General features: G+C 29.0%; 1 protein-coding gene across 2 annotated transcripts in view; it reads right to left on the bottom strand.

The window, feature by feature from the left end:
• Positions 1-217: 217 nt before the first annotated feature.
• LOC118446596 (bicaudal D-related protein homolog) overlaps positions 218-26,627 on the bottom strand; it is a 34,742-nt gene continuing 8,332 nt past the window's right edge. Inside the window, exons 2-5 of one of the 2 annotated variants that reach the window (XM_035877462.2) lie at positions 5,477-5,809; positions 4,180-4,349; positions 2,139-2,415; positions 218-1,706 (exon numbers count right to left, since the gene is read on the bottom strand). In XM_035877462.2, the coding sequence (XP_035733355.1) occupies positions 1,080-1,706; positions 2,139-2,415; positions 4,180-4,349; positions 5,477-5,809 (1,407 nt within the window). In that variant the 3' untranslated portion in view covers positions 218-1,079. The remainder of the gene's footprint in view (positions 1,707-2,138; positions 2,416-4,179; positions 4,350-5,476; positions 5,810-26,627) is intronic. The other variant, XM_035877464.2, reaches the window with a different exon arrangement.

Here is a 26,627-nt window from a genome sequence, read left to right on the forward strand (position 1 = left end):
CAGGAAAAATACTTTTCAAAAAAGAAAAAAAAGAAAAAAAAAAGACTCTCTTTCTCACTCTACAAATCCACAAAATATCCCAACTCCGACGTTGATCCAATGTAATTTGTTTATTCGTTTTATAATTTCAGAAAGAAAGAAAAAAAGAAAAAAAAAAATATACAAACAAATTCGCAACACAGCACGATTTTATTAAATAAATAATCCTGATGTTAATCAATCCGATAATGAATTACACATTATTATAAACAATCTGATATGGATCTAATATTAATTAGTCAAACTTCGATTAGTCCTTATCAAATCATTTTTTTTTTTTTTTTTTTTTTTTTTTTTTTTATTGCACACTGATTGTCTATTGTCCTTTAAATATTCACTTTTCGACAAAAAATTTCGTTGATTCACTTCACTGATTTTCACTTTCATCCTGGACGGATAATATTAATAATACTAATAATATTAATAATAATAATAGTAGTAATAATAATAATAATAGTAATAGTAATAGTAATAATAATAATAATAATAATAATAATAATAATAATAATAATAATAATGATAATAATATAAATGTTAAGTACACAATTGTCCTAACACTATTCCTAATCATTTGTCCTATACAAATTACCCTAATTACATTTTTTTATTTAATCGTCATCAATAAGAAAGAGTAATAATTATATACACAAAAGTTCGAGATCGTTCAAGCCGACTATAATGTTCGGCTATAATGTTCAAATAGTGTTCACGTAGAAACAATGGAATTTGTTTAAACAATTATAAACACCGTAAACATATTTTTTTTTTCTTTTTGCTTCCAAACGTTCCAAATATTTTTCTTCTTCTTCTTCTTCTTTTTCTTTTTTTTTCTTCCAAATCCTAAAATCTCAATAAAAATCAATCGTCCAATAAATAGTTTGTAAGGAATAAACGATAGAATGGTTCTTCGTTGATATTCGATTGTCGTGCGAATTTTTCATTTTAAGAAAATTGATATATCGCTTGGAGGATATAGCTGAGAGTATTAGAAATGAATAAGGACAAAATAGAATTTATTCAATTAATCAATTTCACCTTCGTCAAAATAGCCCAAACATTTTTTTTGACGAGCTATTACTTCTCTTTTTTCTAGCAGGTGCAACAACCTCCGATGATTCCTTGTTAATTGTAGCAATTGAATTGGTATTAGAGGTTGGCGTTAGTTTACTACGTACTTGTTCATCCAACAAAACCTGTACATCTATTTGCCATTGTTCAAGCTGTTGACTAAGTTCAACCTTTTGTTGTATTGCCTCCATCAATTGGCTGTTAGCTTGTAAAACGTCTATCCTTGTTCTTGCCAATTCAACCTCAGCTCTGTTCTTCCTTGCTACGGCTTGATCTCTAACTTGATATGCTTGTGCCAATATTTCGTCCTTCGTTAATTGCGTATGTTCCATGTCATTTCTAGCTCTGTCACGTTCCTCTTTAACTCCTCTCAATTCGGCCTCGCATACACTGAGCTTACTCGTTGTATCCAACAATGTCTCACCACGGCGTTTCAATTCGTCTTGTGTTTGTTTCAATTGTTCCTTCGTCTGATCCAATTCCTCCCTTACGCGATGTAATTCAACAGCCAATCCTAATTCACCTGGGGCACCACGACCCGATAATGCCAAATTATAAACTTCTTCGACCAATTCCATCAATGCTCCTGGATAATTGACCTAAATAAGGAATAAAAAAAAGAAAAAAAAACAAACAAACAAACAAACAAAAATAATTAGATAATTGTTTACACTCCACAGCTAATGAATGATCTTACTTGCCCGAATAAAAAAAAAGAAAAAAAAAAAAAAACAAAGGTTATTAATCTCTTTTGCAAAATTTAAATTTATTATTTTATTCGTAAAGGAAGAAAAAAAAAAAAAAAAAGAAAATTGTAAGCAAAAAATGTTGAAGCTGACAAGACGATTTCTTAAGTATTTCGTGATATTCCTCTCAAACGTTAGGGTCGAAACAGGAAACTAAAGAACAAAGGATATCTGAGCTCCCTATACCCAACAATACACACACACACACACACACACACATACACATATATATAGAAAGAGAGACAGAGACGTTGAAAAGGTATTCTCTATCTCACTTTAACTTACTTCAGCTTCTGTATTGTTAGCAATGACAAGCATGGACTCGTCGCAGTCGCTTTGTAAACCTGAATCATCCTCTCCCCTACGCAAATGAACGCAAAGTTCCTTCAACCGTTTAATCGCTCTGGTAACTTCCGATCTTAGATCTTCCTGTTCACCCAATGAACTTCCGCTCTCTTCGCACTCCATCTCAACTTGAAGTGACCTTGGTGGTTTTTGAATAGATCCGGATCTACCTCTTCTCTCGACTTCGATCGCCGCTAAGGCCGCTGCCAACTCGTCCCTATAAAATCATAATCCTTAATTACATTTGTAATTAGAAATTAGGGAATTTTTTTTTCTTTTTTTTTTCGGACTTTCGTTAGCCTGTTAAATTTCGTGATCTTATGATTTAAACATTTTGTTTTGTTTCTCTCTCTCTCTCTCTCTCTCTCTCTGTTCTTTTCTCTTACATTTTAAAATCAAACGAATGACATTATATTCCAAAAAAAAAAAAAAAAAAAACTGATATTAACCCCTTGACATACAAATAAAATGCGCATCGACGCGTCCTTTTTTGGATTACCATTTTTTTTTTCTTTTTTTTTTTTTTTTTTTTTTTTTTACGAATATCAATTGTCTCGGAACAAGGTATTATCCTTTCCCTAAAATGGGTTTGGCTAGTTGAATGACAATACTCTCCGATACAGATTCATTACTTCCTTGAATTACATCTTGTCCTGTGTATATTTTAAATCAATAGTAATTACCCAGAATTGAATTCGCATAATTTATAAAATTTGATTCCAAATCTCGCTCGTTTGAATGCTATCTATTGGACGTAATTTAATCGCCAAAGACAATTCTTGACGTCTCGGACACGTCAAAGTCTACAATGGCACATGAAATGAATGACGTCTTGGACACGTCAAAGTCTACAATGGCACATGAAATGAATGACGTCTTGGACACGTCAAAGTCTACAATGGCACATGAAATGAATGACGTCTTGGACACGTCAAAGTCTACAATGGCACATGAAATGAATGACGTCTTGGACACGTCAAAGTCTACAATGGCACATGAAATGAATGACGTCTTGGACACGTCAAAGTCTACAATGGCACATGAAATGAATGACGTCTTGGACACGTCAAAGTCTACAATGGCACATGAAATGAATGACGTCTTGGACACGTCAAAGTCTACAATGGCACATGAAATGAATGACGTCTTGGACACGTCAAAGTCTACAATGGCACATGAAATGAATGACGTCTTGGACACGTCAAAGTCTACAATGGCACATGAAATGAATGACGTCTTGGACACGTCAAAGTCTACAATGGCACATGAAATGAATGACGTCTTGGACACGTCAAAGTCTACAATGGCACATGAAATGAATGACGTCTTGGACACGTCAAAGTCTACAATGGCACATGAAATGAATGACGTCTTGGACACGTCAAAGTCTACAATGGCACATGAAATGAATGACGTCTTGGACACGTCAAAGTCTACAATGGCACATGAAATGAATGACGTCTTGGACACGTCAAAGTCTACAATGGCACATGAAATGAATGACGTCTTGGACACGTCAAAGTCTACAGTGGCACATGAAATGAATGACGTCTTGGACACGTCAAAGTCTACAATGGCACATGAAATGAATGACGTCTTGGACACGTCAAAGTCTACAGTGGCACATGAAATGAATGACGTCTTGGACACGTCAAAGTCTACAATGGCACATGAAATGAATGACGTCTTGGACACGTCAAAGTCTACAATGGCACATGAAATGAATGACGTCTTGGACACGTCAAAGTCTACAATGGCACATGAAATGAATGACGTCTTGGACACGTCAAAGTCTACAGTGGCACATGAAATGAATGACGTCTTGGACACGTCAAAGTCTACAATGGCACATGAAATGAATGACGTCTTGGACACGTCAAAGACTACAATGGCACATGAAATGAATGACGTCTCAGAGACGTCATTGTATATCAAGTGATTAATCATGGGATTCTTAAATATAATCCTAAATCGAACTTACCTCTCTTGTTCCGCCAGTCTAGCTCGATGTTCAGTCTCATGTCCAAGCCGTTCCAAGGCCGCGGCTCTCTCCTCAGCTTCCTCGAGAGCCGCGACCGCCCTGGCTCTCTCCTCGCGTAATTCCAAGGATCTCCTCTCTAATTCCGTCCTCTGAGCGGATACCAATTGTACCTGATAAACGTGTTTAATAATTTCATCATTTTCTCTTTTTTTTTTTTCCTTTCTTTTTTTTTTTTCTTTTTTTTCTTTTTCTTTTTAAATCCTTCTTTTTAATATTTCAATTGTACTTTGTCAACTTTGTGAACATTGTAAAAATAAAACAACGCTAATGCAATAAAACGTCTCTATTCTTTTTCAGTACAAACGATGATATTAAAAAAAAAAAAAAACCATTGGTTTAAATTAATCTAATCAAATTGATAATCATTACGTTTAGAAAATAACAAGGACAATTGTTAGGTTAGTCAAATTGTAATCTTCACGACCAATTTAGATTTATTTCTTTTCTTATTAAATGCGAAATTGTAATGCATATATATATATATATATATATATATATATATATATTTTTTTTTTTCGTGTTTTTTGTTTTTTCTTTCTTTCTTCAAAAACTGACGCAATTTATAAATTCAGATGTGTTTTTTTAAGATCACAGGATATTCAATGGATATCGTAAATAATTGTTAATTAGAATTCGTTCGAATCGATACTTTTATTATCTAGGGAGTTTTTTTCTTTTTTATTTTTTTTTTTTTTTTTTTTTTTATTTATTTATCAAATCGCAATCCATATCGTTTATCAAGATCAATCTAATGCGAACGATTGGTTAATACAAAATTTTAATTTATCGATAAAATATTCTCGATCAATATCACTTTAAAAGAAATCTTCCTATCGTTTACGTAATTCCACTGAGAAAAGGAGGAATGATAATAATAATAACAATAATAACAATAAAAAAAAAAAAAAAAAAAAAAAAAAAAAAAAAAAAAAGAGAAAAATCTCCGATAACTCACAATGTCATTCACGTAATCAATGACAGACGTTTGAAGAATTCTGAAATTTCAGAACACTCGTTGTCCTCCGATCGAAGCGCAACAGATGAAAGAAAGAATAACAACAACAACAACAATAACAACAACAGAAACAACAGTAACAACAACAATAATTCAATCAGATAGAACGTATATCGCGCGTGAAGGATTGTAAAAGAAAACCGAGTACGAAAAAAAGAAAAAAAAGAAAAAAAAAAGAAAAAAAAAAGAAAAGAAAGAAAGATAAGTTCAAGGTCACGTTACCTCATCCCGCAAAATCTCCAAACTGCTGACATGATCCTGTAATGTATTACTCCTGTGAGCGCACTTTTCACGTAACAATTTAACCTCAAGGAACAATTGTTCCTCCTGTTTTGCGGCTTCCCTAAGTTGATCGGCCAATCTTGCGTTTTGTGCCGTCAATTCCGTAACCAATGTTGCCTGATCACGTTCGGCCCTTCTTGAACGTTCATTTTGTTCCTCCAACTGAGTTCTCAATGTTTCTAAATCCGTTTGAAGCTCGATAACTCTAGCTTCACTTTCGCCTTTAGTTTCCTCCAATCTCCTACGTAACAAATGCCTCTCCTGTTCCAGACTCTAAACATAAATACATATACATATACATATACATATACATATACATATATATACATATATATATATATATATATATATATATATATATATATAGATGACGTGTGTGTTTTGTATGCATTTGTGTGCAAATCTTTTTCTTTTTCTTTCCCTTTTATCTCCGTTCGTTAACTGGATAAAAGTGGACCCCAACAAAAAAAGAGAAAAAGGAGAGAAGAAAAAAGAAACCAAAAAAAAAAAAAGAAAAAAAAAAAAAGAAATATTGAAGTAATATCTAAGATATAAAACCTGCGGAATTGACATTATTAACTATTGAACGTCACGTGCTATTAGATAGAACGTTAGAGAATTAATACTCCGGTAATACTGTATAATACCATCTAATACTGGCGTTATATGTATGTATAGAACTATATTTAGTATCAGACTTACGTAAGATCGTATTAGTATTAGATACTCGTAAAGCTTCCAACGTGAAAGCACAAGGAAACTTTTTCATGAAACTTAAAATGAAATTCGAATTGATTTTTATTTTATTTGTTTCTCTTTTTTTTTTTTTCTTGCTTCGTTCTTTAAGGCAATTAATTTTTAAAGTTATTTGGTACAAATTTGAGATAAGCTTAGAAAGTTTCAAAAGTGCGATATTAAAGATCATTTATTTTTGCTCTTTCTATATATCGCAAATTTGATTCGTAGTTTTAAAATTGGGTAAAAAATTTGGTTTAGAAACGAACAAAAAAAAAAAAAAGAAAAAAAAAAAAAGGGCAACTTTTGACCCATTCGTGCACTTATTTTCTGGGCTCTACGAACTTTGTCGTTGTATTTTATTGGATTTTAATTCGTTTTCATATATTTTTGTTTTGCTTTTTTTGTTTTTTCTTTTTTTTTTTTTTTTTTGTTTTTTGTAGACAAAAAGTCAAAAAAGTCAATGCAAGCATGTACACGTTGTGTGCGATTTAACAGACGGGCATATGTATTTTTCTTCCTTTTTGTTTTTTTTTTTTTTTTTTTTAATTTTCTTCAAGCTTCGTTGATTTTCTGGTAGAAACGCGTATGCGTGTGCGCTTACTTCTGTTAAAAACTTAATCTTTATATTTATCATATGTGTACCAGACAAACCAGTTTCCTTTGCCTTTCCATTCGAGATTTTTTTTGCTTTTGTTTCGATGGATTCTTTCTTTTTTTTCTTTTTATTTTGTTTTCTTCTGCCCCTTAAAATTACCTTTCTCGAAAAGGCGTTCGTCTTTTACGACAGATTTCAGATTATCAGAAGAAAATTATTGTGCTTTTCTTTACGTCGTAATAAAAAGACGTTTAATTGTTATTGTATGGAAAGTAAATAAACGAAATAAAAAAAAAAAAAAAATAAATAAAAAAGAGGGGAACAAAAATATTGACGGGAAATTGGATATTAATAAAAAAAACAAAAAAAAAAAAAAAAGAAAAAAAAAAAAGGGAAATATTGAAAATTTACATTGCAATTTATTTTGCGATATTAAAAAACTTGCGAAACTAATTGGATCGTTATAATTTATAGAATTAATAAGGGAGAAAAGTTCCTAGATGGACCAAAAGTTCCTAGATGGGTCAAAAGTTCCTAGATGGGCCAAAAGTTCCTAGATCATTTAAAAACAAACGAGACAATGAAATAATTGGACATTTTCGAAATTACGATGTAAAAAAGAAAATAATCCAGACTAAAGGATAAAACTGAAGGATCTTTTGCGAGGAGAAAAGAAAAGAAAGAAAAAAAAAAACAAAAAAAAAACAAAAAAAGAAAAAAAGTGTCCTAACCCCCACCCCAAAACCCACCCTCTATCCGTCATCCTGCACGAAAAAAGGAAAAAAAAAATGACAAAAAGAAAAGAACAAAAAACTTCCTAAACGATGAAACACTCCTAATAATAATATTTCCTCCTCTCTACCCCCCTCCCTATCCCCGCTCACGCCACGCAAAAAAAAAGAAATTATGACCAACGATATTTCCTTTTTCTTTTCCTTTTTCTTTTTCTTTTCTTTTTTTCTTTCTTTCCTACGTTCTTTTCGTCGATAAAGATAATCCAAACGTAATGGAGATTCTTCGAAAAAAAAGAAAAAAGAAAAAAAAAAAAAAGAAAAAAAAACCTGATATATTCGTGTTTATGTGAAAAATTTAAGTGAAAGTAAGATGGAGTTGTGGTAACAAAACGCGATTAGTATTATATCCCGAGGTCAATTCCTACGTATAATAATCGTTCTTGATCGGCCGAAAAGAACAAAGAGAAAGAAAGGGACTTGGAACGAAATCGTTCGAAAGGAGCCAAGGTATTCTCCGTTCGAACAGTTACGCAAAGAGGATGAGAAGAGTGAGAAGGAAAGTGGGGTGGGGGAGTAGGTAGGGGAGTGGGGAGGGGAGATAGATAGCTGGAGTGGGGTAAGTGGTAAAGAGAGGTGGGAGGTAAAGAAATAATGGAGGGAGCGAAGGAGGAAGAGATGGAGGGATAGATGAGGGTGAGGGTGAGGGTAAAGGTGGGGGGAATAGGGGGGAGTTGAACGAGGTGGGGAGGGGTCAACTCTTCTCCTCTTTCGTGTTTGCCTCTCACGGTAAGGTGGTATAAGGAAAACTGGTTTTCTGAGGACCCAAAGATATCTCAACAAGAGCTCTTTAGTGAATTTTGAATTTTGAATTTTGCCCCGTTTTCTTCTGGTTCTTTTTTTCTTTCTCCCTACCCCCCCCCACTTTGTTTACTAGGATCGCCATTACCCTTTTTTTTTTTTTTAGGACTATTATTGTTTTCCAAGATACGATTAGGTTTTGATTTATTTCATTGAAACATTAAAATTGATCGGATCCAATGAACATAACAATTGATCCATTATATACCACATTTCAAAGACAGTGTCACTGTTATGGAAATGTATCATATGCATGTAGTATATAAGTATATATATATATATATATATATATATATATATATATATATCTCGCTCCCCCTACTTTCTCTCTTTCCCTCTCTCTCTTTCAGGCTCTTTCTTTATGTGTGTATAAGCATGACACACGTCCATGAAATATTCAGATACATTCTTTTACGATGTAACCAAGCAAACCTGTATTACGTTTGTTGGAGGTCATAACGTCGCCGCCACCACCACTGGCGTACCAGTCGATCAATGAGAGAACTGATATCCGAAAGGTAATGATAACGATAAGATAACGTAATTCGCAATTGAAAGAAATGGAAGGGAAAAAGAAAAAAGAAAAAAAAAAAAAAAAAAAAAAAAGAAAAGAAGGAAAATATTATTCGTTCAACCTCAACTCGCGCGAGAATTTTTTCTAAATGATATTTCGAGATAAGATAATTCTATTTAATTGCATTTGCTTAAGGATTTGCGCTTTGCTTTTACGTAGGATGATTGATTTGATTGTTATAATCGATAGACATTTATTTTCAAAATAGACGATCGAAAAGATTCAAGCTTTTTTTTTCTATTTTTTTTTTTTTTTTAAATATAAACAATTTTTTTTTTTTTTTTTTTTTTTTTTTTTTTTTTTTTTTTTTTTTTAACAAATTTTTATTCAGAAACGTTTGGTCGGGGGAAAAGAAAAACGAAAAAAAAAGGGACGAAGCGCCGCGTAAAAATAATATACACGCTTAGAACAAAAGTTTCATCTCAAATGATCACAAAAGTAGAGGAGAGAAAATTTGTTTTTTTTTTCTTTCTCTTTTTTCTTTTTTCTACATTTTTTTTTTTTCTTTTTAGTCGGCTATCATCAGTTGATCTATTTCGAGCCTAACCATCGATGATTCCCCCCTCCCCCTCAACGAAAGATATTTTTGTCCATTAGCCTGGACTCGTGCAAACGTAATAAATAAAGTTTCTGATACACGTTGTACCGAAAAGTTTCTCAAGGCTAGTATTTCTAAAGAAAAAAAAAAAAAAGAAAAAAAAAAGAAAAAAAAAGAAAAAGAAAGAACAGGACACACGAATTAACTCTCAAAGGATTTATGGTCAACCTCGTATTTGAAGAGTAGCGGTATTAATAATTCTTTCCAAAAGTTATTTTTATCGATCAGCCTAACTCGAATTTGATATTCCAGAAATGTAGTCAAGGAGAAGGAAAAGAGAGAGAAGAAGAGAGAGACAGAGAGACAGACAGAGAGAGACAGAGAGACAGACAGAGAGAGAAAGAGAGACAGACAGAGAGAGAGAGAGAGGGGGGGGAGGGGCAAGAAATACAAAAACGAAAGAGTTGCCTGGTAGCAAATGTTGATGGTACTTGGTAGTCGCTGTTTAAAGTCGATGGAGTTTATCGAGCTAGAAGGTATGGCCTTGGTCTCCCGTGGTTACTCATCGACCGATCGTTCACTATAACCGTAAGGTAGAGAGCCCAGTAAACCCACAGAACACAGTTCGCCGATCCCCTAAAGTCCGTGAAAGGACAACGATCTCTCTCTCTCTCTCTCTCTCTCTCTCTCTCTCTCTCTCTATCAATCTCTCTCAATCTCTCACTCACTTTCTCTCTCTCAATCTCTCTCAATCTCTCACTCACTTTCTTTCTCTCTCTCTCTCTCTCTCTCTCTTTCTCTCTCTCTCTCTTTCTCTCTGCTCTGAGAGAATAAATTAAAATTTTATCATAGACTCAATAATACTCTTCGTACAGGACCACCGAAGAGTCCTGGACGGGTCCTGTATACGTCCTGGACTGGGTCCTGTATGCGTCCTGGACAATATTATATAATTATTATAATTTTAATAATTTTATAATTTCAAATAATTTTATAAGTTTATTAATTTTAAGTAATTATTATAATTTTAATTAATAAATCAAGCCTTGATTTATTCATGAGAATTCTCCCTTCCGTGCAACTCGACGAAGTCTCTTTTCTTTCTCTCCTATTTTTTTCTTTTTCTCTTTTTTTTTTTTTCTTCTTCTTCTTCTTTTTTTCTTTTTCAATCAATTTTTGTCAACAAGGTGACAACGAAATTCACACGGTGAAATAAATTTTATATATATATATATAAAAAAAAAAGAAATAAATAAATAAATAAATAAAAAATAATCCCATAAACGTGGGTCACTGTTGACTAAAAAAAAAAAAAAAAAAAAAAATATATATATATATATATGCAGCTAATAAAAAAAAAAATATTACGACCAATGGTACCTAACCTCGATTTAAAAAAAAAAAAAAAAGAAAAAAGTGAAAAAAAAAGTGAAAAAAAAAAAGAAAAAAAAAAGAAAAGCTCCCAGATAGATCGAACTCTCAGCGATGAGACATTTCTTCAATTAACAAACCACTTCTTCAAGACAGAAACCAGACATCTAATTGAAAACTAATGCATACATCATCAAATGCAGTGTACGAACACTGTCTGTCCTTATGCATGTCCGTATGTTTAATGTGTGTCTGTGTATTTAATGTGTATCATCTGTGTGTCTGTTTATACGCGACACGTGCAAGACGATATAACAAAATAAAAAGAGACAATAAAATGAATCACAGAGGGAACGAGTGAACGAGAGAAGATCTATTTTGTATTAAAAAAAAAAAAAAAAAAAAAAAAAAAAAAAATTCAAGTCACCGATTGATAAACATTAAAAGAACTTATGGAAAATTGACGGATATTTGTAAGAGATATTTTTTGTTCTCTTCTCACTTTGTTTTTATTTTCCTTTCCTTTTTTTCTCTCTCTCTCTCTCTCTCTCTCTCTCTCTCTTTTTTCTTTTTTTTTTTTCCCAAGACCAATTCTCTCGTGACTCACTCAAAGAAACGATCCCGTTCTATCATGAATATCAATATATCTTACCACTTACTCACTTACAATTACTTACATGGAAACTCGCTTGTGGATTCAAGTGGTTACAGTTTGAGGTACACCCTCATTACAAGATACATTCACACCCACACACACACATACTCATATACACACATACACACACACACACACAGATGTTTACGTATAAATAGAGACCTGGATCCGTGTATATTAGAGGGGATAAGTTTGCGGTTTTATTCCGCACTCCTTTCTTGGGAAAATTTATTCAAACTTGACCTCAGATACATACAATACAATGTGTGAGAGGATCGACGATCCCAATAAGAAAGTAGAGTCATTTCCGTGGTAAAGAGAGAGAGAGAGAGAGAGAGAGAGAAAAAAAAAGAAAGGAAGGAAGCAAGATGAAAAGAAAAGAAAGGATAATGTTCGTTGCTCCGTCTTTGTTTCTTTTTTTTTTTCTTTTTATTTTTATTTTTTTGTTTTTGTCGTTTTCGTTTTCTTTTTTTTTTTTTTTTGTCGTCGTTGCTCTTGTTGCGAGCGAAATTATAATTATAGCCTTTCTCGAGCTGATTTTTTTCTCTCTTTTTCTTTTTTTTTTTTTTTTGTTTTTTGTTTTGATTATTTCTTCTTTTTTTTCCCACGACCCACCACCTCCCACGGACCTCACCCTGACGCACCACTCTTCTTCGTTTTTCATTTCAATGTGATGTTTTCTCTTTGAAAAATTCGCTTTATATAACGAGTATAATTTGAATATAATTTGGAAAAAGAAAGATAACGAATATAACTGCGGAAATATAATTTGTAAAGAGAAAGAAAAAAATATTCTCAATTTCCAGAGAAAGAGAGAGAGTATATAATCTAAAAAAAAAAAAAAAAAAAAAAAAAAAAAAAAAAAAAAAAAAAAGTATTTTGTTTAGTCCTTGGAATGTATTTTGTTTTTTTTTTGTTTTTTTTTGTTTTTTTTTTCAAAAATAATTACTTTCTTTTCTTTTTACGATTAGTTTTGGTTTATTTCTAAATTGAATCTTTTCTGAATTAAATTATATATATATATAAAAAAAAAAAAAAAAAAAGAAAAAAAAAACAGAATGAAAGAAATAAAGTTTCCTATGAAAAAGATTTCCAATAAACGAAGTTACGTCTGTAAATAATTTTTTTACACGCACGAAGTTTCGTTAGGGATTATTATTATTATTATTATTCTTTTTTTTCCTCTAAAAAAAAAAAAAGCAATATAAAGAAAAAATGTTTTTATTTATTTTTTTTTATTCTTTTCGTTTTCTCTTTTTTTTTCAAAAAAGAAAAATTAATCCTTCTTCTTTGCAATATCTCTCTCCGCGATAAAATCTTAAACTCCCTTTCCCCCCCCCCCCTGGAGAGGAGAAATTTTAATCGTGAAAGAAAGTTTACAAAAAAAAAAAAAAAAAAAATAGTCCCACGATTTCGTTCGCTCGATTTAATTTTTCATTTGTTTCATTTGTTTATACGTTTATTGGTTTTTTTTTTTATCTTCTTCCTCCTCCTACCCCTCCTCACTCTCTCTCTTTTTCCTCCATTCTTGGAAAAAAAAAAAAAAAAAAAAAAAATGATTCTAATCGCATAAAAGTGTATCGTCATAATAAATAATAAGGTGCACGGTCAATGGGCACCCTCCATTATCCCCACTCCTTCCTCTGTCTGTCTGTCTGTCTGTCTGTCTGTCTGTCTGTCTGCCTATCTGCCCCTTCCCCTTCCCCTTCCCCCTATCATCCTTATTACATATATCGTACAATAATTTTCCTTTCTATATCGAACGGAAATGTAACGTCTCTCGTTCGTACTTTAGTCTGCCATTAATAAAAATCGAACAAAGTATTCCGGAAGAGGCTTTCCTACGTCTGCTTATGGCATAAATTGTTACGAACGTACATAAACGATTTCTACCGGACGTCGTTCGCGTTTTTAGCAAAAAAAAAAAAAAAAAAAAAAAAAAAAAAAATAAATAAATAAATAAATAAATAAAAAGGGAAAGAGAAGGAGAAAAAGAAAAAGAAGAAGAAGAAGAGAAAGAAACAAAGGAAGGAAGGGAGGAAAAAAAAAAAAAAAAAGAACAAGATCGAATATAATAAGAAATTATTTTCTCTCGAATCGTACGAGCGAATTCGTTCAAGTGAAATCAAAGTATTACTTTTGAGATAATTCTAGAGAGAGAGAGAGAGAGAGAGGGGGGGGGGAAGGGGCAAAAAAGGAAAAAGACAGGATTAAAAAAGAATTCGTACTTCGCGACGCAATTGAATTTGAAAATATTCGTGTGGATAATTTTTAATAGGAAATAAAAATTTTTTTTTGTTTTTTTTTTGTTTTTCTTTTTTTTTTTTTTTTAACGCGTCTTGTACGTTCGAAACGAACGGAGAAAAGAAAAAAGGAAGAAAGAAAGAAAGAAAGAAGGAAAGAAATGGGGGAGTAGCGGAGGGTAGAAGGGAGGGGGAGAGGAAGAAAAGCAAAAGAAAATTTTGTACTTTTGAATAATTGAATTTTTTTTTTAATTAGCATAAATAATCTTTCTAATACGAAATAAATGTTTCAACGCGTTTTCTGTACGTTCGTTTCGAACGGAGAAACGTAAAAAAAAAAAAAAAAAAAAAAAAAAGAAATGAAAAAAGGAAAAGAAAAAAAATCCGTACTTTCCCGTAATTGCATTTTTAATGTCGCACAAATAATTTCTAATACGAAATAGATATTTTAACGTGTTTTTTTCTTTTTTCTTTTTTTTTTACGATCGAAACGAACAGAGAAGCACAACAAAAAATAAATAAAAAAAAAAAAAAAAAAAAAAAAAGAAAAGAAAGGAAAGCAAAAAAGAAAATCCGTACTTTCTAATAATTGCATTTTTAAATTCGCGTAAATAATTTCTTACGAATAGGAAAAAAAAAGAAAAAGAAAAAGAAAAAGAAAAGAAAGGGGGAAGGGAAAGAGGAAGAAGCGAAAAGAACCAAAAAAAGAAAAAAAAATAAATAAAAGAAGAAAAGAGATGGGGCTGGTGGGGTGGGGTGGGGTGGTGGTGGGGGGTAGAAAAAAGGAAAGAAAATCGTGCCTTCCAATAATTGGATTTTTTCAATTAACATAAATAAATTTCTAATGCGAAATAAATATTTTAACGTGTCATGCACGTTCGAAAGGAAAAGAAAAGAAAAGAGAGAGAAGAAAAGAAAAGAAAAGAAAAGAAAAAGAAAAAGAAAAAAAAAAGAAAGAAAAAGAAGAAAAGAAAAGGAATAAAAAGAATCAACGATTACGACGATACGTTTTCTTTCTTTTTCTTTTCCCTTTTTTTTCTTTTTTTTTTTTCTTTTTTTTTTTTTTTCTTTTTTTTTTGACAAACAGAAAAGTCACAGTCAAGATCGTAAAAATTAGTTCCTGACTCATCTCACACGTCTAAATCGTCGATTTCTAATTTTCTAATCAATTCGATCCTCATTGTTTGTCATTGGAAAATATATATATATATATATATATATATATATATTTCTTTCCTTTCCTTTCTTCTCTCTCTCTCTCTCTCTCTCTCTCTCTCTCTCTATTAAAATAAAAAAAAAAAAGAAAAAAAAAATCTCTTCAATAATTTATTAAAAACGATGCGAAGTTTGTAATGACGTCAGTCACGGTCAATTATAATAAACAAGCCGTGAATGCATTAGAAACGTATTTAGGATTAGATAATGCAAAGTGTAAAAGGTAAAACAAAAAAGAAAAACAACGATACTTTGCAAAAGAAAAAAATTAACAAAAATTAATAAATAAATAAATGAATAAATGAATGAATGAATGAATGAACGAACGAACGAATGAACGAACGAACGAATGAATGAGTGAGTGAATGAATGAATGAGTGAGCGAATGAATGAATGAATGAATAAAAAAATAAATAGATAGATAAATAAGATAATAGTCAATTTAAGTATCATTAATTATTACGGATGACATTGTGTTTAATGATAATGATCGAAATGTTGAAAGTATATAGTGAGAAATTTATGGTTAATGATACTAATCATCATTTCATTGTTTAGAATTCTATGACTATATAGAGATATACATAGATACGTATTGTTTCGATGTTATGATACGGCTTCGTTTATCGGGTTAGTAGATCTCCCTTCATTAAATCATCTTCTTCTATTTCGATTCGGAATCAACCCAGATTTTTCTATTACATTTTTAATAAACTTTCTAAGATCTTCTGAAAGAGAAAACGATTCCTCTGTCGATCTTAATATTATATTCTAGTTTAGAGATATTGTTTGTTCGATTATATATTAGTAATCATTTATGTACATACATACATACATACATACATACATACATACATACATACATACATACATATATATATATATATATATATGTAAATTTATTTTGTTTATTATTTTACTAATGTGTACGTGTGTGTGATAATGCTTTAAATATTATCTTTAGATAAAATATTTATTTAGAAAATATTCTATTAAAAATTTGATGTTTTATGAATTATCATATATATGTAATAGTTTTAAATAATTTAATATATGTATATATATATATATATATATATATGTATGTATATGTAAATTTAATTTGTTTATTATTTTACTAATGTGTACGTGTGTGTGATAATGTTTTAAATATTATCTTTAGATAAAATATTTATTTAAAAAATATTCTATTAAAAATTTGATGTTTTATGAATTATCATATATATGTAATAGTTTTAAATAATTTAATATATGTATATATATATATATATATATATATATATATGTATGTATGTGTAAATTTATTTTGTTTATTATTTTACTAATGTGTACGTGTGTGTGATAATGTTTTAAATATTATCTTTAGATAAAATATTTATTTAAAAAATATTCTATTAAAAATTTGATGTTTTATGAATTATCATATATATATAATAGTTTTAAATAATTTAATATATATATATATAATAATTTTAAATAAGAATTTATTTTATTTATAAATTTTCTTGCGTATATGTGTGTGTAATAATACTTCAAATATTATTTTTAAATATTATCTTTCGATAAAACGTTTATTTAAAAAATATTCTATTAAAAATTTGACTTTGTACGAATTATTTTTCGACAATCTTATTTTATTTTAATTACATAAATATTTATTCTTTGTTCTTAATTTATTTTATTTCTTTTTTTTTTTTTTTTTTTTTATATACAAAAAAAAAGAAATAATTATTACACGCAATTTTTTTTCATTAAGTAATAAAATTTATTTTAAATGAAATGAAAAAAAAATTCTCTTGCTATTAAAATAATAGCGTTTTCGAGAAATTATTTTCAGATCAAACTTTTTTCTTCGGACGGATTGTTTTCCGATAAAAACTTCGTTTATAAATGATTATTTTCAGATGAAACTTTACTTTCATGAAAGATCGTTCCCAGACGTAACTACGTTTCTAAAGGATTGTTTTCAGACGATATTTAAAATCTGGAAAGATCATATCCAGATCGTACTATAATTTTAAAAGATTATTTTTCAGATGGTACGTTTGTTTAAAAAAAAAAAAATAAATAAATAAATAAAAATAAAAAATAAAAAATCTTTTTTTCATGCGAAACTCCATTTTTGAAAGATTATTTTCAGACGAAATTTCATTTTCAAAAGATTATTTTCGGATGACACTTTATTGTCAAAAGATTATTTTCAGATGAATCGTTTATTCTAAAATGAAAAAGAAAAAAAAAAGAAAAAAGAAAAAAAAAGGATCATTTTCAAACGAAACTTAATTTTTAAAAAATTACTTTTTTCAGAAAACTTTTTTTCTTTTTTTTTTTTTTTAATTATATTTAATTTATTTATATAAATTGATCAACCAAATGTAAAAATTGGTAAATGTTGACCAATACATTTCATTTTCTATGGAATTTCTTTTTGCTCATTTTTACAGAAAAGGAGAGAAAACAATAAAAAAAAAAAAAAAAAAAGAAAATAATTAGAACAACGAACACTTTTAATAGAACAATTCCAATAAAAAATAGAATCATTTCCCACGTCAATTTCGAACTATATAAAGTAAAACAGGTATATATATATATGTATGTATATATACACACGAATAGAATTAGACGTTAGAACGATGGTGAGAAGAGAAATCTTATGGTGAAGAAATTCTAATATCTTCTATCTTTCTAAATAAAGAAGTTTGACTTAACAAGTGCAAAAAATAAAAAAAAAAAAAAAAAAAAAATAATAATAATAATAATTTTATAATTCATTTTTTATAATGTAAATTTAATTTCATTATATAATATATATATATGTGTGTGTGTGTGTGTGTGTTATACACGATCATCATTAAATAAATTTTCAATAATTTATTTCATCTATTACATTTTCTAATAATTTATTATAAATATATCAAATATTATTATTTCGAATAATTATATTTATACATGTAATCTGATTTTTATAAAATAAATTTTTTATTTATACTGTAAATTTAATTTCATATATATATATATGTATAAATATTTTTAATATTATAATTTCCAATAGTATATTATATAAATATCTAATATATATATATATATATATATATATATATATAAATATTTAAAATATAATTATTCCAAATTATTTATTTTTTGTAAATTTAATAAACACACACATACTTACACATTTAATATATAAAACTTGATTCTAATAAAATACATTTCTAACAATTTATATTATCTATATTACAAATTAATCTCATATATATATATATATATATATATATATATATATATATATATATATACCAAAATTTTCATGAAATTTCTAATAATTCAACTTCACACATACACATATAAAAACACATATATGGACACATATACACGTCATACAAAATTCTTAATTCTTCTTATATAGCACTATACAAAGGTATCTGAATTATTATAAATGGTAGAAGAGGAGGAGAGGGATGGGTGGAAGGGTGGGGAAGGGAGGGAGGGGTTGAATGAGAGGTGGAAGTTAAGTTTACTTTCACTGAAAAGAAAAGGATAATTCTATTCGGTCGGTGATTGTACAAGGATTGAAAAAGGATAAAAGATCATAATCTTGAAAGCAATGGCCCGAATAGAGGACCGTCTAAGTTATACATAAAAGTAATCAGCTGACTAATCCTAAAAGAGGAAAGGTAAGCAAAGCAATCTAACGTTGCTAACAGCCACTAAGGAAATTCCACGATGATCCGGGTTAACTGTTACGTCATTGCCACTAATACTAATACTAATACTAATACTAATACTAATACTAATTCTAATTCTAATACTAATACTAATACACTATGCTTTTACCTTCGTAAACGAAGCTAATTTGTTCGTTGAAAGCTAATGCTAAACCGATACTATACCGGTCTAGCTGTAACACTTTCTGATTAGAATCTTGTCTTATGAAACGAATAATATTTCCAAATAGACAGATGTTTCTTAGATGAAAAAAAAAAAAAAAATAAAAAAATAAAAAAAATATAAAAAGACGAAGAAGAAGAAAATAGAAATTACGTTAATGCTTTCGTGAATGAAATCTTTTTTCTTTTTCTTTTTCTTTTTTTTTTTTCTTTTTTTTTTTGTGGAAATTATTTCGACCAACTTTAAAATTTTGTTAATTTTTATTAGATGAACAAAAGTATTTTTTTCTTTTTTTTTTTTTTTCTAATGAAAATGATAATCACGAATGAAATTTCATTTCGATATTTTTTTTTTTTTATTGTTCAGTTTAGTGATCAAAAAAAAAAAAAGAATCAGTGCTTCTTTCCTTTTTCTTTTGAATTTTTTATTGATTTTTTTTTCTTCCTTTTTCTTCAATTATGATTATCTTTTCACTTGGATATATGAAAATTAATTATTATAATGATCGAGGAATTACATCATTTTAATTAAATATTACTACTAATAAACGTATTACCTTCAATATTTCTAATATATTTCTAACATAATTTCATTCATTAGACATACATGTACTATTATTATTATTATTATTATTATTATTATTATTATTATTATTATTATTATTATTATTATTTGTTGTAATTAAATATGACTACTAATAAACATATTACCTTCAATATTTCTAATATATTTCTAATATAATTTCATTCATCAAACATATCTAAATTATTTTTATTTTTATTATTATTATTATTATTATTATTATTATTATTATTATTATTATTATTATTTGCTGTAATTAAATATGACTACTAATAAACATATTACCTTCAATATTTCTAATATATTTCTAATATAATTTCATTCATCAAATATATATATATATATATATATCTTCTTATTATCATTATTAAATCGTAATATATTTTTATTGCATTATTTATAATAATTAATGAAGTTTCTTTTAAATTTTGAACATGAATACATACACATACATATACATATACATATACATATACATATATATATAATTGTTTTTTGAACATGATCTATCTTCTATACTGTACTTCAATATCGCGCATTAAGATAACAAATTCGATCGGTTACATAGCGTCATCGTCGTCGTCGTCGTCGTCGTCGTGACTAACCACTGTAAATGCATGATCGTTGCACAACCATAACAACATAATACGAGAATTAGCAGAGTGAGTGGATAGAAAGAACGGATAATTAAGTAACTATACCATAGTACAGTCTCTCTCCTGAGTTCTCCAATTTAAAATCCCTCCCTCCCACCCATCACCCCTTACCTCCCACCACCTCCCACCTCACGCACCTAAGCTCTCATTCTTTCGAATCAATCGGTGAGTCATATATCTGATATTAGAAAAGATGTTGGAATTGATCGAATGATCACAAAAAAAAAAAAAAAAAGAAAAAAAAGTATTTTCACTCAAAAAGATTTTGAGTGAGAAAATCAGACAAATTTTCTTTCAATGATTTTTAAAAATTTAAAAATTTTTTTAAATCGATCCAATCGTTCGTTACAAGCGAACGAAAATTTGCGATTTAAAATCCAAAAGACATTGTTTCGAAATATACGATAATAATCCTCTTAAAAATATCTCGAAAGATAATAATCGATTTTTCAATTCACTTTGAAACTTTTGGCTTCGTCCTTGTGCTAATCTCATCTCTCTCTCTCTCTCTCTCTCTCTCTCTCTCCCTCTCTCTCTGTCCCTCTCTCTCTCTCTATCTCTCTCTCTCTCTCTCTCTCTCTCTCTCTCTCTCTCTCTCTCTCTCTCTCTCTCTCTCTCTCTCTCTCTCTCTCTCTCTCTCTCTTTTATTATACATATATTTTATCGACGTAAACATATCGAGATAAGATAAAGTTTATCGTCAAAGCGTATGTTCGATTGCACTCGATTATAAAGTGGAAAGAAGAGAGAAAGAAGAAGAAGAAGAAGAAAAAGAAAAAATTTTGCAAACGATTGCTATAATCTTCGATCGACCTTGATAACTTTCGAAAAATGGTTTCATCGTTACACAAACCTGTACGCAATCGCTCTGCCATTATTTTATTTTTATTTTTACTTTTATTTTTACCTTCTTTCTTTTTTTCTTTTTTTCTTTTCTTCTTTCTTTTTTTTTCTTCTCCTTATTCGTTACCAGGAATGAGTCACGTAGAATGAAATGCATTCGTCCTTGACGAAATCATCCTGTTTTTCTTCTTTTTTCTTTTTTCTCTTTTTTTCTTTTTTTTTTTCCTTTTTTCTCTTTTTTTTTTTTTTTGCGATCGCGATGATCGAAAGATTTAAATTCATTTTTATCGACTCTTGGCGCTTTCTTTTTTTCCTCTCCGTTTTTTACCTTCTTTTTTTCTTTTCTCTTTTTCTTTTTTTTTTTTTTTCTTCTCTCCTTCCTTTCTTCCTTCTTTGAAATATACGTCTTGCATAAGATTTTTTCTTCGGTTTTTTTTCTTTCTTTCTTTTTTCTTTTTCTTTTCTTTTTTTGTTAAACGAAAATAATTCTTTTCTACAATTTTATGTTTGTTTTCCTTTTTCGAACAAAAACGTATATTAATAATAATTCAATCGAAATAATGACTTCCTTAACGCTTTCTAAAAAAAAAAAATATATATATATATATATATATATATATATAAATAAATAAAACAAAAATAGTTATTTTTCTTCGAATAAAACCATACATTAAAATAATTCAATCCAAATAATAACTTCCTTAACACACTTTCTCCAAAAAAAAAAAAAAAAAAAAAAAAAAAAAAAAAAAAAAAAAAAAAGAAAAAAGAAAAAGAAAAAAATTTCTTCTTTCCAGACAAAATCGTATATGCGTTAAAATAATTAAAAAAAAAAAAAAAAGAAAAATCCAAATAATGGCTCCTTTGAGAGGTTCTCCAAAAAAAAAAAAAAAAGAATAGCTCTTTGCCTTCGAATAAAACTATACATTAACATAATTAAATCCAAATGATAACTTCTTTAACACATTTCCAAAAAAAAAAAAAAAAAAAAAAAAGAAAAAAAAAAAAACTTTCTCCAGACGAAACCATACGTTACACGTGTTAAGGGGAGAGAGCAAAAAAAAAAAAAAGAAAAAAAAAAAAAGAAGGAATTAAAAAAATCCAAATGAATGGTACTTACGAGAGTGTCTTTAAAAGAAGAAAAAGAACAAAAAAAAATCAATGAAAGAAAAAAAAAATTAAAAAAAAAAAGAAAACAATCATTTCTTTCTTTTTCTCGAATAAAACCATACGTTAAAATAATTCAATTCAGATAATGACTTCTTTGAATCTCTCTCTCTCTCTCTCTCTCTCTCTCTCTCTCTCTCTGCTCCCTTCAGCTCCTCCTCCTTCCTCTCTTGCATTCGTCAAAAAGAAAGAGGCAAGGAAAAGAAGAAGAAGAAAAAAAAAGGAAAAAAAAAAGTAATTTCCTCATTGAATAAAACCATTGAAAGTTAGTAACAGCAAGTAAATTCTACTCTCAAAGGACATACTGATTCAAATTGTCTCTCGTATTTCGTTCAATGCCACGAATAAACAACGAAGAAAATCAATTTCTCAGTTTGCACTGGAAAGGGATTTTATCCTTGAAATTCATTTTTCTTCCCCCCCCTCCACCCTCCACGAGTTATATTCACTTGAACGTGAATATAAAAATCGAAATGAAATCATAGAAGAACAAAATGGTAACAAAAGTATGAAAGAAAAATAAAAAAAAATAAATAAAAATTGCATATGCACTTTCTATTCTAAGTAAATGACGAGAAAGAGGAGTTGGGGATGGTAATGGTGGTGGTGGTGATGGTGGAAAGGGGGTCCAAGAGGGGTGAGATAGGAGCTGGGTGGGAGTTGGGTGGGTGAGGGGAGATCTGGTGGTTAAGAATCCTCTCTCTCTCTTTCTCTCTCTCTCTCTCTCTCACTCTGTCTCTCTCCTCTCCTCTCTTTTACTCTACATTATTCTATTCTATTCTACTCAAATTACAATTCGTAATGCGAGCTCATTTGCGAAGCGATATGCGGCTCACCGCTTAGAGATATGCATACTGCGGCCAAAACGAGTTTATCTCTCTGTCTATATCTATAACATCTCTCTGTCTCTCTCTCTCTCTCTCTTTTTCGTTTTTTTTTCTTCTTTTATTTTCTGTTTTTTTTACACTTCTTCTTTTTTCTTCTTCCATTCTTTTTTATTTATTTTTTTTTTTTTCTTTTTTTTTTTTTTTTTTTTTTTTTTGATATCGGATGAATTTAATACCATAGAAAGTATTCCTCTAGATCCTAAAAAAAGTCCCTAGACGAGACAAAAAGTGTCGTTAAACGAGATATTAAAAAAAAAGAAAAAAAAAAAAAGGAAAGGAAAAAGAAAGGAAATAAAATAAATAATTGGGATTGATGATCTTTCAAATGACAAAGGAAATATATCTGTAAAAAAAAATAAACAAACGAACAAAAGAAACTAATAAAAAAAAAAAAAAAAAAAAAGAAAAAGAACGTCTAGTAACTTTAACCGACGTATTATCATCAAATGATCGATCAAGGAATCTTTGTAATCTTCATAAAAAAAAAAAAATAAATAAATAAGTATGAAAATAAAAAAAAATAAATAAATGAATAAATAAAATAAAATAAAATAAAATAAAATGAAATGAAATAAAAATGTGAGATTAAACGAACAACGAATGTATTACCTGATGATCGATGATCAAAAAATCTTCCGTAATCATTACAAAAAAAAAAAAAAAAAAAAGTGAGAGATTATACAAACAATGAAAAAAATCTTTCAAAAAAAAAAAAAAAAAAAGAAAGAAAAAAAGAATAAATAAATAAATAAAAAAGTAAAATAAAATTAAAAAAAAAAAAATTAAAAAAGGAAAAACTAATTAAATAAAATGAAATAAAAATAAATTATTAAACAGAACAACGAACGTCACCGATGAATCCTATAGATATTATAAATCGTATAGATCCTATAGGATCTATAAAATTGTACGTTCGTTGTTCTTCCTTCGTTTTCTTCCCTTCTCTCATCTCTCCTTTTCATCCCTTCAAGAAATAGAGACAGATAGGTCAAATAAAGAGGGTAGAACGTTCCTTGAATATTCTTAATATATCTAAACTATCTTTAACGATCTACTTTTACAAAATAGAGAGAGAGAGAGAGAGAGATAGATAAATAGATAGAGGAAGAGAGAGAGAGAGAGAGAGAGAGAGAGAGAGAGAGACTAATACTTCCGGTCTGTTTCGTGTAGGCTACAGACTGTCTAATCTCTGTTCAATGAGAAAAAAAAAGAGAGATAGATAAATAGATAGATAGATAGATAAATAAAGGAAGAGAGAGAGAGAGAGAGAGAGAGAGAGAGAAACTTCTTGTTGTTCAACATAATAATTAATTCTCTGGCATGTCTATAAGCTATTACGGTGTACCAATACAAATGAGATACCAGCTAGAAAGAGACAGAGATATAGAAATAGAGAAAGAAAAAGAAATAAATAATAATAACAATATGAGATCATCGTCCCTGCATTTCCCATTAGAAATGTAAAATTATATTCACACTTATGGAGAATCTGATTTAGGTTGAATCGTTAAGGTTGAAGATTTTTCGTAATGATTCATGAAATTCTTACGATGATCATTGATGATGCTGATGATGATAATGACGATGATGCTGATAATGATGATGATGATGATCTTACAGATCGTAAATCATGATATAAAGATCTTTGCCCGGGGATTTAATTTCGAAAGTGAACTCGGTTATGGTTATTTTATCTTCGTTTAATTGTTTCAGAATAATTTTCTTTTGGTTTTATTTTCTTTCGTTTCTTTTTTTCTTTTTTCTTTTTTTTCTCTTTTTTCTTTTCTTTCGTTTCTTTCTTTCCTTCTTTCTACCATTTGTTTTCTTTTTTTACATAATATACATAAATCGATGAAATTTTATTGCCATTGTTCATGCTCGTTATTATACGCCTTATTGATATCTTCAATAAAATTTTTTCGTAAAAATTGAAAATTACATTTATTAATCATCTTACTATCATCTTACGAACAAATAATTTATTTATTTATTTATTTATTATTAATTAAGTCGCGCATGACTTGAATTATTGAATTGATTCGCTAAAAAGGAAAAAACAAAAAAAAAACAAAAAAATAAAAAAAAAATAGTAATAAAAATAAAACTAAAAATAGAAAAAGTTGAAAAAAATTCTTTTCCTCTTTTTTGTCATTTTTTTTTTTATTTTTTTATTTTTTTTTTTTAACATTATTCATCCAGGATGCACGAAGAATATTATTTATGGTTGCTTTTATATATATATATATATATATATATATATATATATAAAAGTAAAATTTTTTGGGGTAGAACGCATCTCCATCAAGAGCAACGAAGCGTGCCGCATGATGCCGCAAGATGTATACATACATACATACAAACATACATATACATATACATGTATATATATATATATAAATATATAAATACATATGTAACGTATGTATATATATATATATATATGTAGGTACGTACGATACCAATGCTTCCCGTTTTCATGTTAATGCAATCGCGAAAAAAAAAAAAAAATATGAGATAGGAGAAGGAAAATGTTCCGCAAACATTACCACTTTACCACTTTACCCACGTTACCGCTGTGTTACCGTGATAAATATTGAAAAGGAAAAGCGCATTCGATGCGTAATCATTCTTTTACTATGATCTCTCTATTTCTTTCTTCCTCTCTTTCTCTCTCTCTCTCTCTCTCTCTCTCTCTCTCTATTTCTAACTCTATCTCTCTCTTTATATCTTTCAAAATGCTTTCCTACAATTACGATCAAGCATTACGTACATGATACCTCTTGATTGAACTTGGGACAGTCTATCATTGTCGTCGGATTTGGTGTGTTTAAAACTGTCAAGAAAAAAAAAAAAAAGACGAAAAGTATATTTAAAAAATCCCTAGACAAACCTAAAAATCCCTAGGCAGGACTAAAAGTCCCCATACAGAGCCTTAAAGTAACTATGTAGGGTCTTAAAGTCACTAGACAGGGCCTTAAAGTCACTAGGCAGGGTCTTCAAGTCACTAGATTGGGTCTTAAAGTAACTAAACAGGCCTGAAAGTCCCTAATCGAAGATCCAAAAGTTCCCAATTGTAAAAAAACAACAATTTTTTTAAAAAGTTCTTTTCGGTCTTCCTTTAAACTTCTTCTTTATAATAACAAAAATCAATTATTCCTTTTCGAGACAAGTTGGACGCGCAATTGGGCCATAACGATTGTGACGAGCTGATCTTGGAGTTTTATAATATGAAGAAAAAAAAAAAACCTGACATAACAAGTTCTCGACGTGGGAATAATTTATTTAAAAAAAAAAAAAAAAAAAAAAAAGAAAAAAATTACACTTTTGTCTTGCCGACGTTTTTTGATTATATACGATGATTGAGTAATTAAAATATTTCTTTTTTTTTTTTTATCAATCTCACAAGAATAATATCTAATATTTTTATTATGTATGTTTGACATACATATATACATACATTTCATACATATATTCATGTACATACATACGAGATATAAATGAATTTACAATGTTTATTACAGTAGTCTCTCTCTCTCTCTCTCTTTTT

The sequence above is a fragment of the Vespa mandarinia genome, chromosome 25 (genome assembly GCF_050613455.1).
Source record: "Vespa mandarinia isolate Hongniang chromosome 25, ASM5061345v1, whole genome shotgun sequence".
Taxonomy (NCBI): Eukaryota; Metazoa; Arthropoda; class Insecta; order Hymenoptera; family Vespidae; genus Vespa; species Vespa mandarinia.